The sequence below is a fragment of the Rhinatrema bivittatum genome, chromosome 7, assembly GCF_901001135.1.
Source record: "Rhinatrema bivittatum chromosome 7, aRhiBiv1.1, whole genome shotgun sequence".
In the NCBI taxonomy this organism is placed as follows: Eukaryota; Metazoa; Chordata; class Amphibia; order Gymnophiona; family Rhinatrematidae; genus Rhinatrema; species Rhinatrema bivittatum.
In genome coordinates, this window is record NC_042621.1 from 256,747,040 (window position 1) to 256,762,727 (window position 15,688).

Below are 15,688 nucleotides of genomic sequence, written 5' to 3' on the forward strand. Positions count from 1 at the left end.
CAGGATGTTAGTCCTCACAAATGGGTGACATCGAGGATGGAGCCCAACCATGGAAAAACTTCTGTCAAAGTTTCTGGAACTTTGACTGGCCCCTACTGGGCATGCCCAGCATGGCACCAACCCTGCAGCCAGCAGGGGTCCCCCTTCAGTCTTGTTTCAAAGCTACAGGCAGTGCCGAAAAAATAAAATAAGAAAACAAACCCAACACCACGGGGCGGCGGGCGGGTTTCGTGAGGACTAACATCCTGCTGTCCTGTGAGAACACCTGTTACATCAGGTAAGCAACATTTGCTTTCTCACAGGACAAGCAGGATGGTTGTCCTCACAAATGGGTGAGTACCGAGCTGAGGATGTCCGAACGTGCACCAAAAATACCCAACGGCGTGTAACAGGCACAACAACTGGGGTGGAATTTGGTAGAGGACATCCGCACCCCACCGGGTAGGCGGAAGGGTGTTGGTACGTCATGTTGGAAAAAGGTTATGCAAGACAGATTGGCCGAAGATGGAATCCTGTCTTCCAGCTTTGTCCAAACAGTAGTGGGCTGCAAATGTATGGAGAGAACTCCAGGTAGCAGCCCTGCAGATGTCAGGAAGCGGCACCGATCGAAGGTGAGCTACTGAAGTCGCCATGGCCCTCACAGAGTGTGCCTTAACACGGTCTTGAAAGGGAATGCCAGCTTGCTGATAGCAGAAAGAGATGCAGTCCGCCAACCAGGAGGAAAGAGCCTGCTTACCCACAGGCTGCCCTAACTTGTTAGGATGGAAAGAGATGAATAATTGAGTGCTCTTTCTGTGGGTAACTGTACGGTCTAGATAGAAAGCTAGAGCATGTTTACAGTCGAGGGTATGCAGAGTCTGTTCCCCGGAGTTGGAGTGGGGCCTGGGAAAGAAAATAGGTAGTATGATGGATTGATTAATATGAAACTCCGAAACTACCTTAGGTAAGAATTTAGGGTGAGTGCGGAGTACCGCCTGGTCCTGCAGGAGTTTAGTGTAAGGCGGGTAGGTAACTAGGGCCTGTAACTCACTAACCCTGCGAGCTGAAGTGATAGCCAAAAGATATTTAAGGTCACAGGAGTGAAGAGGTTCGAAGGGTGGTTTCATAAGGCAACCAAGAACCAGATTAAGGTCCCAAGATGGGGCCGGAGGACGTAAAGGTGGCTTCAAATGGAGCAAGCCTTTGAGAAAGCGTGTTACAAGGGGTTGTACTGAAATAGGGACACCCCCGATACCTTTATGGAAGGCGTCTACCACACTGACATGCATCCTAATGGAAGAGGTCTTTAGACCAGATTCTGACAAATGCCAAAGATAGTCCAAAAATTTAGGAATTGGACAGGAAAGGGGATCAAGGGACTGAGAAGTGCACCATGATGTGTACCTTTTCCATTTATAGGAGTAAGATTTTCTTGTGGAAGGCTTTCGTGAAGCGATGAGGACACGAGAAACTGAATCCGATAGGTTAAGTGGTTGAAGGACTAACCTTTCAACATCCATGCCGTCAGGGACAAGGCTTGGAGATTGGGATGGAGGAGGAATCCATTGTTTTGAGTGATCAGATGCGGGTCCTTTCCCAAGGGAATGTGCCTGCGGATGGAGAGATCCTGGAGTATGGGAAACCACACTTGGCGTGGCCAGTGAGGTGCGATCAGGATCATGGTTCCCTTGTCCTGACGTAGCTTCACAAGAGTCTTCAACAGAAGAGGAAGTGGAGGGAATGCATAAAGCAGACTGGTTGACCACGGGAGGGAGAATGCATCCCTGGGCCGAGAGTGCTGAGTCCGAATGAGGGAGCAGTAATTGGCCACTTTGTGGTTCTGAGGGGACGCAAAGAGGTCTATGTGTGGATAACCCCATTGCTAGAAAAGAGAGGTCGTTACCAAGGGATTGAGTGACCACTCGTGTGGTTGGAAGACACGGCTCAGCCAGTCTGCCAAGACATTTTGTACCCCCGGCAAGTAGGTGGCCCTGAGGTACATGGAACGGGAGAGGGCTTCTGCCCAAATCTGCGCAGTTTCCTGACAGAGAAGGAAGGAGCCTGTGCCTCCCTGCTTGTTGATGTACCACATGGCCACCTGATTGTCCGTCTGAATCAAGATTATGTGATTTGATCACTCAAATCACATAATCTAGAGGTGTTTGGCTTCCTCTAGAGACCAGAATCCTTGAGTTTGTAAATTGGTTTTTTTTTTTTTTTTCTTTTAATTCCTGCTCTTTATTGAAAATTTTTGTATGCATTTACCATAATCTCAAAATAAAAGGGAAATCTTGTTATACAACATCCAATACTATATCTCCTATATCAATTTCTGGAAATCAAACAAATGTTGAACAAGAACTTATAAAAGGGGGAGTGAAACTATATATCATATAACCTAACAATAATTCAAAAAGGCGAGAGGATGTCAATGGATTTACTTAGGCCTTAATTAAGATGTTGCTATACTCATTTTGTCTCAGATTTATCTACAAGGAATGTCTCCAAATGTGTGGGGTCTGAGAAAATAAATTTATTTCCCTGAAAAGTAATATAACATTTTGAGGGAAATTTTAAATAAAATGTAGCCCCAATCTCTAGGACCTTACTTTTCAGGGTAAGAAACTGTCTTCGACGTGCCTGGGTAGGCCTCGAGACATCTGGAAATATGTATACTCTTTGCCCACAAAAGGAGCATTCCTTGTTCCTGAAAAACTTTTCTAATACCTGATCCTTCTCTTTCTCAAGAGAGAAGGAAACAAATAAAGTCGCTCGTTTATTTATAATATCCAGAGATTCCTCTAAAAAAGAAGAAATCCCTGGACTTTTCTCTAGATCTCCAACTAGTGGAGTTCTATTCTGAATGGGGAAATAGAAGATCTTAGATATAATTGGAATCTTATCTGTCTCATAGGCAAGGTTTTTTATCAGAAACTTCCTAAACATCTCGTATGGTGATAATAACCTCGTTTTTGGGAAGTTAACTAACCGTAGATTTTTAATACGCAACATATTTTCTATATTTTCAATTTCTGAATGCAATGATAGACTATCTACAATATGCATATTTTCAGCATTTTGGATATTTTGCACCTTATTAGACATAGATTTCACAACAGATTCCAATTCAAACAATTTTTTCCCCTGTTCTTCAATTGAGGACTTATTCACATTTACTAGCGAAGTAAGAGATTCATTCACATTTGAGACATTAGAGTCTAGTCTGACTAACATCCTCCACAGATCTCTTAACGTAATATCTGTTGGCTCTTTGGGGCTCAGCAGAATCTTACAAGGAGCTCCTAGTGTAGGTCTATCTTCAGTTCTTTGAGATGTTCCCTCCGAAGGGCTTTCTGGAAGAAGGGAGTTTCCTTCTTCCCTATTCGCACTTGCTTGACTGTCCTCAATAGAACCTTCCACTTTTGAAGTTCCTAGAGGTTGTGGAGGTGTAATTGGGCCGTTGCCTGGACTCAGGGACACTTCAAGAGTGGCACTCTCGCAGTCCATTTGTGGCACTTTCCTATTGACGTGGGCATTCATAGGCCCAATATTGTTTGGGGCTAGAGAGGAGGTGTAGACTCTAGCCTTACGCTTTTTACCCATAGAAATTCACAAAAGTTACCTGTTGCGGCAGAATCAGCCAAGGAAACTCAAAGCAGACAGAGGCAGTCTGTGGCGGTCGAAGCCGGTCAAAGCCGCACGCCGGCGTCTGCTGCGCGCCGCTCAGCCGCGGGTTTTTGAAGTTCCCGCGGTCCTGCAGTGATGACGTCAGCCAATCGGTCGCGCTGTATCGCAGGTGTTCTCCTCTCTCCAAATTGGCAGCAGGCAAGGCTTTTCGTGTTCCTCTCACCTCTCTCTCGCTCCCCCGAGTTTGTAAATTGTTTACATGGGCTCCCCAGCCGACGTTGGAGGCGTCTGTGGTGAGAATTATTTGAGGATCTGGTGGATGAAAGGGCAAGCCTTGGAGGAGGTTGGATTGATTTGTCCACCAGGCAAGAGACAGACGGAGTGCATGGGTGATGCGAACAACGGTCGACAGAGGCTGTGTGGCTTGTATCCATTGTGATTTCAGAGTCCACTGCATGACTCTCATGGCTAGACGGGCCATTGGAGTCACATAAACTGAAGAGGCCATGTGTCCCAACAGAATGAGGAATTAGCGAGCTGTTGCTGTGGGTTGAGACTGCAATTGGCAAGCTAGAGACACAAGGGTTTGGACACGTTGATGAGGAAGGAAGGCTTTTGCCTGTAAGGTGTCAAAGTCTGCTCCAATGAAGGATAAGGTTTGAGATGGGAGAAAGTAGGATTTCTCGTAGTTGACAAGAAATCCCAGAGAAATTAGAGTTCGAATTGTCAGGGTCAGGGAGGACCTAGCAATTTGCTGGGTTGGGGCCCTGATCAACCAGTCGTCCAAGTAGGGGTATACATGGACGCCTTCCTTCCTGAGGAACGCTGCAACCACTACGAGACATTTGGTGAAAACTCGCGGTGCGGATGCTAGACCAAATGGGAGCACTCTGTATTGATAGTGGTGTTGGCCTACTAGAAATCGGAGGTATTTGCGATGAGACTGAGTTATCGCAATGTGGGTATAAGCGTCTTTGAGGTCTAGAGAGCAGAGCCAGTCCTCTCTTTGTAGCAGAGGGAGAAGCGAGCCCAGGGTTACCATCTTGAACTTTTCTCTGTGAAGGTACTTGTTGAGGGCCCGCAAGTCCAGGATTGGTCGAAGTCCTCCTGACTTTTTTGGGATCAGAAAGTACCTGGAATAGAACCCCAGTCCTTGTTGGGAAAGAGGAACGGGTTCTATAGCGTTGGACTGGAGGAGAAGAGATACTTCCTGCTCTAGAAGAACAGAGTGGTCGGTAAGTCTCCACGCTTGTAGAGGCGGAGAGTCCGCAGGAAGAGTTAGAAAGTTTAGATGGTAACCCTGTGCAATTATCGCTAGCACCCAATGATCTGTAGTGATGTGATGCCATTTTTCTGTAAAGTGGCTTAGTCGACCTCCTACTGGTATGTTTGGAAGAGGGATTAGGCATCTGCTCTCTAATTGAAAGTCAAAACCCCGACGCAGGACCTGGTTGCGGAGCTGGTGTGGGTTTTTGCTTTCGAGGTTGGCGAGGCTGAGGCTTTTTATACGGCCTCGTTGACCTGGACTTGGTGTGTGGGGGATAATACTTCCGTGGACGGAAGAATGACTTTTTAGGTTCCTTCTTAAATGGTTGTTTAGAAGGGAAGTCAGAAGGAATCGATGAGAGCTGTAAAAGGGTCTCATGATGATCCTTTAATTCAGCAACTATTTGTTGAATTTGCTCACCAAACAAATTATCCCCTAAACAGGGCAGGTTGGAGAGCCTGTCCTGAACCTCCGGGCGAAGGTCAGAAGACTTAAGCCAAGCCCAGCGCCTTGCCGAGATGGCTGTAGCAGACAGTCTAGTGGAAGCATCGAATATGTCATAAGATGTTCGTATTTCATGCTTTCCGGCTTCAAACCCTTTAAGCACTAGGGTTTGAAGCTGTTGTTGGAATTGTTCTGGTAAGGTATCTGAAAATTCTTGTATCTGCTTAAAAATGACCCTGTTATATTGGGTCATGTATAGCTGATAAGCAGCTATTTTAGAAATAAGCATGGCCCCTTGGTAAACTTTTCTGCCTATACTATCTAGGAACTTACTCTCCTTAGTGGGAGGTATGGATGAGTATGGCTTCATTCTTTTAGCTTTCTTTTGTGCTGACTCCACCACAACAGAGTGGTGGTCTAGCTGAGGTTTTTGAAAGCCAGGTGCTGACTGTACGAGGTAAGTAGAGTCCACTTTTTTATTTACTGGAGCAACAGATCCAGGAGTTTCCCAATTCTTTTTTAGAAGGTCCAGAAAAACCTGATGAATTGGAATGGAAGTGATGACTTTTGGGGCATCCAAAAATTGGAGTAATTCCATCATTTGGTGCCTGTCATCTTGCTTCGATTGAAGCTGAAAAGGGACCAATTCTGACATTTCCTTCACAAAATTTGTGAAAGAGAGGTCCTCGAGAGGAGAACGCTTTCTGCTTTCAGCAGGAGAGGGTAGTGAAGGTAAATCATCTGTATCCGTAGAAGAATTATCACCCCAGGTGTCATAAGGATCAGGTTGTTGACCTGTAGGACCCCGAGGGGGTTGGATACCTGAAGGACCCGGTTGAGGCTCCGAGAAACCCGAAGAAATCACCGGGGGCATCGAAAATCCTCTTGGAGGCATCGGTGCCGGCATCGAAGGCATCGATGGAGCTGATGTACGTATCGCCCCGGAGGAATGTATCGGTGGCGAGGGACGACATGGCACCGATGGAACTACTCCCGAAGGAGGAATTCGATACAGTGTTTCTGTACCCGATGAAGTTGGCATCGGGGAGCGCACCGGTGCTGTCGGTGACCCAGGTATTACCAGTGGAAGGGCGGTCACGAGCGCTTCCATCCGTGCGAGCAGCGTTGCCAGCGCTGCTGGAATTGGGTCGATGACTGGTTCCACTCTCGGTGGCAGAGTCGGTGCCGAAGGAGTCTGGAACCGTTGCATCGCCTTATCGATGGCCTCCTGGACCAGCCGGTCCAGTTCTTCCCGGAGACCTGGGGTAACAATACCCGGCTCCGCAGAAGAGGGAGGCTGAGGCTGAGCCGGAGGGACCACAGTCACCGGTGGAATCGCGGCTCCCAAACCCCGATGGGGTGAGGGTTGCCTCAATGTCTCAGAAACAGAAGTGGACGGTGCCGCTTCTGATCAAGACTTCTTTGGTGGTGGCTCTGACGGTACCGAGGTCGAAGACTTCGATTCCTCGATGATCCGAGACTTGCGATGTCGATGACGATGCTTCTCCCTCTGATCCCCACGATCCTCGGGGGAAGGGATGGGGGTCGATGGCCGTGGAGACATTTATGGCAGACTGTCACTGGGAGGTTGCCGACGATGGAAGGACTTCGTCGGTGCCGGTTCAGAGGACGTCGATGCGATGGACGGCGTCTGAGTGTGAGCATGGAAAAGGAGTCCCATCTTCTCCATTCTGGCTTTGCAACCTTTTGGTGTCATAAGGGCACATTTGGTGCAAGTCAGGACATCATGCTCACTTCCCAAACATAATACGCAGACTCTGTGAGGGTCTGTGTAGACATGGTGCGCGTACAATCCGGGCACCGACGGAACCCCAACGCCATGGCCATTGACCAAAAATTTAGCCGCGGGACGGTCGACGGCCAGCAGGCCGTGAAGGCGAAACTTGACGGTAGCCGGCGAAAAACGGCAAAAAACTTACTGAAACACCGCGGACTAAATGTAGATAGAGGGGGGACCCCTGTGGGGCGTATTTAACTTCAAAGAAGTTCGAGAAGAATTTCCTGTCAGGAATGTGGTAAGAGCTCCTTCACCGCGTGGCAGCTGCTGCGCGGAAAAAAGAAGACTGAAGGGGGACCCCTGCTGGCTGCAGGGTTGGTGCTGTGCTGGGCATGCCCAGTAGGGGCCAGTCAAAGTTCCAGAAACTTTGACAGAAGTTTTTCCGTGGTTGGGCTCCATCCTCGATGTCACCCATTTGTGAGGACAACCATCCTGCTTGTCCTGTGAGAAGATGCAGTATTCCCTGGGTCTGAGTGCTGGGATTTGAAGGATTACCAAACCTGAATGGTTCCCTGATGAATAACAACTGGTGAAGAAACCAAATCTGCCTTGGCCAATAGGAGTCTATGTGAATCATTGTCCCCCAGTCACTTCTTAGTTTTAGCAAGATTTGTGCCACTAAAGGAATTGGAGAATAAGCATACAGAAGACCTCTTCCCAATCAAGTAGAAGGCATTTAAGGCTAGTTTGCCTTTTGTTCCTCTTCTGAAGCAGAAGTTAGTGAACCTTCTCTTCAGAGGAGATCCAGATAGATCTACCATGGGTATTCCCCATTCATGGAATATCTGGTTTGCTACTTCCTTATCCAGGGATTATGTATGATGCCAGGACATTCCCCTTGCCTGCCTGGTATGTGGTCCTTAAGGCTATTCCTTGAGAGATGGCCCTGACACAGAATATATGATCCTCTGCTTCCCTACTTTTTCATTTTGAAAATTACTACCTGATTGTATGGATGAGAACAATTTTGTTGGCCAACTGATCTCTGAAAGTCTTTAGAATATACTATATTGCCCTTAGCTTTAGTATATTTATCTGAAGAAATTTTCACTGAGCAGACCCGGGCTAGATTAGAAACATCTATGGTTAGGATAATTTAGAGTTGGAGGAATTTGGAAGTAGATTTCTTTTGCTAGATTTGACTGAATCAGCCACCAGAACAGAGTCCTTGAGTTGCTGGATAATTTGGAGGCTGTCTGGAAGATCCTGAATCCACTGTGATCATAGGGTTCATTGGGCATGTCTTATGTGGAGGTATGTCAAAGGTATTACATGCATTGTTTATGCTATATGGCCCAATATTCTGCACATGTTCTATGTTGATGGCTATTGACTGTTCTATTTCTTCCATTGTGGACATCAATGTGATAATCCATTCTTGTGGAAGAAAGGCTTTTGTCTGAGACATGTCTAGCAGAGTTCTTTAAATTCCAGTTGAGATGATGGGCTCAATTGACATTTGGGCTAATTTATGATGAACCCTAGCAATTCCATTACCTGAATGGTTTTGCTCACCAATTCTTCGGCATCTCCTTGAAATGTGCTTTTGATCAAATTGACCAGGTAGGTAAATACGTGCACCCGCAATGTGCATAGATGCACATTGACCACTGCAAGATATTTTGTGAACATGTGAGGTAGTGATGCTAGGCCAATTGGCAGTATGTAATATTGAATGTGGGATTTCCCCTATTACAAATCTGAGATATTTCCTGTGACTTCGAAATATCTCTGTGGGTATGAACATCTTTAAGATTGAGAGAACATAGCCAATCCCATTTTTCTATGAAGGGAATCAAATTGCCCAGATAATTCATTTTGAGCTTTCCTTTATTAGGAATCTGTTCAAAGCCCTTAGATATAGGATAGGTCAGAGACCCCTGTTTTCTTTGGAATCAGGAAGCATTTGGAAAAGAAATGCCCACCCTTTTTCTCCTGTTGGAATGAGTTAGACTGCAATGGCCTCTAAGAATTCCTGATGATGAAAAACAAACCAAAAGCTTCTTAATAGGTACTTTGGTGGGGTTTCAAAGTGATGTGATCTGTACCCTTCTCTTATTATGATGAGAACCCAAGTGCCGGAGGTTATTCTGGGTGAATAGTTTATGTAAAACCTCAACCTTCCCCTGACAAGAAGGTTCTGGCATTGATACTGTGATCCTATGATCTCTTTGGTGCAATCAAATCCCTGTTCTGGCTGGGATGCTAGCTATTGCTTTTAGGCTCTCTATCTGGAATGAGTGCAAGCTTCCTGCCGTTGTTGAGCATGAGGAGGTGGAGGAAAATGCCTCTTTGGAGAATAGAAGGATCTCCTTGGTGCTCCACTCGGATACCTTGTAGATGTGAAGGGTGGGTCTGGAGTGGCAGTGAAGAGGGTCTGAAGCGTAGCAAAGTGGTCTTTAATTTGAACTACTGTTTCCTTGACATTATCTCTAGATTCTTTGTATTGCATGGCTCATCTGCAAGTCTTTCCTGGACATCTTGTCTGATGTTTGAAGCTTGTAGCCATGCAAGTCTGCAAATGCCTACTGCCTTCTCAATAACATCGTTGGTTGAATGGACCATGTGCTTTACATTTTCTTGTCCAATAATTCTAGGGTGATATGTGTCTTCTGAAAGAGATGCTCTGATACGCCCTTCACCTCTTTCAGTATGTTTCCAGCTGGTAGGATGCTGTATGGGCATTGAGCCTAGCTCCCTGATAAACCTTCCACCTAATGAGGTATAGAGTCTGGAATTTCTTCCCCAGGGGTACCAAGGAGTATGTTCTAGACTTCTTTTGAGAGTGGAATCTGGGAGCTTTCTGAACATGATAGACTGTATCTGCTTTTAAACTGGAGAGAGGGGTTTCACCCACATTCTTATTTCTATCTCCTGCAGGATCTCATGGATGGGCACTGTCTAGATTTTTTTTTTCTTTTTTTGGTGGGGGGAGGGAGTAGGTTCTAGAAGTTTTGTGGTAATCCTCACTGGTCAGGCTCCATTGGATGACATCACTCCACCTGTGACTTACATCCTACTTTTCATCAGAGAATCATCTCTCCTTAGATGGACTGTAGAAGGACTTTCTATTATTGGAGCCTCAGCCATTTCCATGCAACGTATTTACATTTTACTAAGATGAAATCTTACATTTCTGCTGTTTCTGCCATAGTCATGAGATTCTTAAACATGATTAAAGAGCAAATAAAAAAAATGTTTACTGACAGCATTCCTAAGGCAAGAGCTTTTTTACCATGCATTTACCCCATTCCCTATGATTAGTCTGGTTTTGAAACTAGCACTTCTGTAATTCTGAGCTCGTACATCCATTTTCTATACTGTGTGCTGTAAATTAGATTAGAATTAGTATCTCCTTAATATATATGTTCAGATGGCATTTTTGTGCTATGGGAGTGTTTTAGATTGAAAATGCTATATTTGGATAATTTGACCTACAGGGGCTAAATTTAACAGATCATCCTTTTTGTAATTAAAAGAACTGGTATGAAGGAGAGAGGTTCAGGTAGAAATAGTGTGATCATATATGTTTGTATAATCATGAGAATTCCTTCAGAGAATACATGGGCCCTCAAGCCACTTCAACTTCTATTTTCTGTTTTCTAGCCAAGCAAGTTGAGTACCTCATTAAAGAGAAGCACATCTACCTGATGGCCAGTGGCCGGATTAATATGTGTGGGCTAACTACCAAGAACCTGGACTATGTGGCTGGATCCATTTATGAAGCTGTCACCAAAATTCATTGAACAAAATGACAAACTAAATTATGTTTAAATAGTACTTCATTTGTACCATGCATTGTGCAAACATATTTCTTTCTGGTCATGACACATTATCATGTATTCTCTTAGGTATAAAGTGTACAGAAATAGTAACCAAGAAACTTTGTAAGGGATTTAAGTAAGCTGTCCTCTCTGAATAATGTTTGCAATGTAAGAAAGCATTAAGTGGTGCCATAAGTACATTTAGCTGATATCCCAAGATTTTAGCGCCCCCTTCTGTACAAACATTCATAAATATTGATTTCTGTTTTCATGCGTGTGGGAATGTTAAATGGCTTGATCTACCCTAATTACCTCAAGGTCAATGCTGGGTTGTAATAAAACACCAAAAATATCAATAACTTGGATAGTTCAGCAAAGTCCTATGGTTTCCTTCCTAATGCAAACTGCTAAATGCAATTCACTGGCATGTAATACTAGCATAAATTATGATTATGAAACCCGTCTCCTGTTCAATAATGTTCCAATATATCATACACAAAATATATGTCTGTTGAATCAATATTTCCTACATGTCATAATTATTTTGCAGTTTTCTGTCCGGGCACTTTGTTGTTTGATGGCCAATTTGTGATATGCCAGTTCAATCAGTGCTTGACTCTGATAGAATATATTGGAAAATTAACAAACAAACCATAAGGGAAATTACTATAAAACTTACAGTGGGAACTAATAAGAAAAGGACCTTCCTAAGACAGCCAAATTATCAGTAAAATGAAATCAAAGACCCTCTTAGGAAGGAAATGGGATGAGGAAAAAATATAGGATGACAACTCTATTCCACTAAACAGTATGGCAAATCTTAATTGGTATCTACTGATAGGAATTAATAATATTTTTCCTTTCTCATGAACCTAAGGTTTTACATTTTTCTGGAAAATAAGTGGTATTAGATTTGTGAATGAGTTCACATTAGTTACTGTGTTGCCCTTCTCTCACAGACCTGCAGGTGGCAGAAGAGCTCACCATGCTGATCTCACAGAACGTTTTCATTCTGATGTCCTTAAGATATATGAATGATTAATATCTTAATATATTAAGTTTATTTTTAGAATCTGGGTCAATGTTTAGCACCACTTAGCTGGCTAAATGACGCTGTCTGAATAGTTGGCTACGTTCAGCAGCTGCCACTTATTTGTGTATCTGGTTAAACAGCCAGATAAGTGAGGAGGCGGGACAAGGACATTCTGGGATGGAGCTACTTATCCACCTTAGGTGTAGATTTACTAAGGCACAAAAAATAGCATTTATCGTGCAATAAATTCCTATCACAGATATATCGTTCAATATTTTTCCCCAAAACTGCATGCACTTAAATGAGGTGCAAAGCAGCTCCTAAATACCTAAATTTATGTATATAAAATAACACGGCTTGCCTCAAAGAATGAAAGCTGTGTTATTTTCCAAAATGATAGCTACACCTCAGGCTTTGTAGCTAACTTTTCTTGGAGATATTGGGATGCTAATCTGCATCCTGCCTTCGGGCTGAAATTTCTGGCCCTCCTCTATGGTCAGGTGAGACCCCTGCTTACCTCTCGCCACCTCTAGAGTGGGCCAAAAGTCCATAAAGTCACAAAAAATGAAGTTAAAAGTTGCATGGCATCCCCATCCCACTATTCAAAACCCTCCCCTTACCAAAAAAAGCACCCTTCCAGGCCACATGTGGTAATCTAGTGGGGTGTGGAGTATCTCCTAGGCTTTGGGCTGGCTGCCATCATTTTGGAAGATGACACTGGCTGGCCTACCCTTCTATGGGGGTGGAAGGGGGGGTCTGATTGAGATCAGGGGGTCTTATTTTAGTAAGGGGGATGGATTTAGCTAGTGGAGAGGGGCATCATTGTGCAACTTATATTTTTCATGACTTTTTGTACTTTTGGCCCACTTCTAGGGGAGAGGGTGGCACAGAGGACTTGCCAGACACCTGGGGGGGGGGGGGCTTTCACACATTGGGAGGGGCTTTTTTCGGGCACTGCTGGTTCTTTTAAGCTGATAGTGGCCCATTTCTCCCAGACCACCATTGTGCAAATATTTACTGGTTTTCCCTGTGGGGAAAAAGTACCATGGGGAAGCTGCTGGGATATTTTTCCACAGGGGGAAATGTAGTGCAGGAAAAGCCCCTACAGTGTTTTTCTGCGGCCTGCAGGTTTTTTTTTTCTCTGTGGAAAAATATCACGGTATAGTAAATCTGCCCCTTAGCCAGATAAGTGCTGATATTCAGCCTTATCCAGCATACTTAGCCAAATAAGTTTATGACAGCTATTTGGCTGTCCTATAATTAGTCTGATTAATTTATCCAGTTCACTATGAAATAATAGAGTACATTCAGTGGTGTGGCCATGCCGCTGAGTATCTTGATCAGGTTAACTGGATAAATTTATCCAACTAACGTGTTCAGCTGGATAACACCTAAATATTGGACTTAAAGTGCTTTCTGTTAAAAAAAAACAAAAAAACAGAGAACAGATCCTGCACCCCTAGGGATGGTGATACTGACAATTTGGCTATATGTGTGAATATTTATTATCCACTTGGGAATACTTTACATCTATATAAATAAAAATGTTAAATAGTTTGTACGTCATCGCTAATCTCACCAACCGCTTAACCGAATGCATTCAAATTTGCACACAACATTCACTTCCCATACGGGAAGGATCTTATAAACTTACATTACATATAGGTCACACCTGTGACAGGTAATACAAGTTTAAAAATTGCTTACACAAAACAGCGACATCTGGTGGCCGTCAGCGCAAGCGCAACCTCTTACACCTTTCACACACACTCACACACCACACCCCACCCCCACACAGGGCTATTGTCTTTCATTCACACTCCCTCATAACACACAGAAATCCACACTCATCACACCACACACCCCCACCCACACGCCTGCCAATGTCACTTACTTCACCCACCCTCCCAAAACACACCAAAACACGGATTCCTGGCTGCTACATTGGGAAGCCACGCATTTCACACACCCTCCGAATTTAAATTAAAGTACCCTCTTCCACCCACCCACGCACTGCACTCCGATCACACACTACACCTGAAACAAGTCCGTGCTTCTCATCCGGCACCACAGGAACGGTCCGGGACACATCGCATTCAGTAGGGCCATCGGATGCCAGCAACCAAAATGGCGCTGGCGGACCTTGCCCTTACTATGCTAAACGGAGACAACAATGACGTCGGTACACCATGTGACATAGTAAGGGCAAGAGCCCGACGGCGCCATATCCTCAGCGGACATTTGCCCTTACTAGGTCAGGAATCCTGACGCATCCCTTTCACCGGTGAAGTTTTGCAACATTGCATCCGGCGGAACAAACCCTAGCACAACCCTCGCCACCGGCTGGCAGTTTACACAGGTAGCCGGGGAGGAGCATGGTGGGGGACCGTTCTTATTTTCCGCCGCATGTTTTTCACAGGGGGGGGGCACTCATTCTCCACATCTCCCGAGAGGGGGGCTGTAGCGTGGGTTGCTCTATTTCGCCGGGTTGGGGGGGGGGCGGTCCAGGAAGGTGTGCTTGCATATTTAAACTATTCTTTGCTGGTGCTGTTCATTTGGGGTAAAAAAAAAAACAAAAAACACACACACAATCTGTAACCTTTATTGCTCTGTTCTGTTTTTTCAACTTTACCAGGCTCAGCCACAGCTGAACCGATTGCTTTCAAATTTGGACACAAGCTTCACCTCACATACAGCAAGGTTCTTCTACACTTACATTACATATATGTCACACCGGGGGCTGGTAAAAAAGTTTTAAAATTTGGTTCCACAAAACAGCAACATCTGCTGGACGTAAGCGCAAGCTCTTACACCTTGCACAAACGCTCACACCCCACACACACGTGACCAATGTTTGGGATTCACACACCCTCCGACCAGACACAAACCCACCCTCCTCACACACCCCCGCACACATGCCAATTGTACTTACTTCACACACCCTCCCAAAACACACAAAAACCCACAACATTCCAGCATGCTACACCGGGAGGCCACTAACATGCCACATGTTTGCAATTCCCACACACTACGAACTCACACACAAACACCCTCCTCACACCCCTCACGCACATGACTTTTCTACTTACTGCCCACACCCTCCGAACGCATGCAAAACGGCAGAATAGTTCGGGCTGCTCCAGCGGGGGGGGGCAACAGCGCTCCGTGACACATCGCATACACTACGGCCGTCGGCTGCCAGCAATCAAAATGGCGCCGACGGCTCTGTCCCTTACTAGGACACTCAGGAACGCCAATGGTGGCAGTAGCCCATGTGACATAGTAAGGGCGAGGGCCTGTCGACGCCAATTTCTGGACTGGCAACCGGCGCACCTTCGCCCTTACTGAGCGAGACGACAGCTCCCATTGCTCCACCCTACTGACAGAGTAAGTTCTAACAGCCGTCTGAGACAGTTTCAGTGCTGGCTGCCGAGGGCCAGGCGCCAATACTTCCATGCCGGAACAAACGCCCGCTCCACCGACTACCATTTTTGATAGGCGTGGGGATGTTATTGCGTCCATGTTCGGGGGGGGGGGGGGCAGGGGGCGGTTATCCCCATTCTCTTTTCTTTCTTTTCCACTTAATCTGGCTCTGCCACTGCAACGCGTGGCCGGGTACAGCTAGTATGATATAAAAGCAGGGATTTCATACGGTGTTGCACTGAAGGAATGTTTTTCAGATGGCTCCTGGCTTTGTCTTTCAAGTGAACTTATAGTAATCTTTCCTTAAAAAACAAACAAACAACCAACTCATCTCTAATACATTACATAATACA

At 45.3% G+C, this 15,688-nt stretch overlaps 1 protein-coding gene across 1 annotated transcript in view; it reads left to right on the forward strand.

Annotated features, from left to right (window-relative positions):
- The window catches only part of GOT1 (glutamic-oxaloacetic transaminase 1), a 118,525-nt gene extending 107,124 nt beyond the window's left edge, over positions 1–11,401 (forward strand). Inside the window, exon 9 of the mRNA XM_029610100.1 lies at positions 10,722–11,401. Within this exon, the coding sequence (XP_029465960.1) occupies positions 10,722–10,861 (140 nt within the window). The 3' untranslated portion in view covers positions 10,862–11,401. The remainder of the gene's footprint in view (positions 1–10,721) is intronic.
- The last annotated feature ends 4,287 nt before the right edge of the window (positions 11,402–15,688 follow it).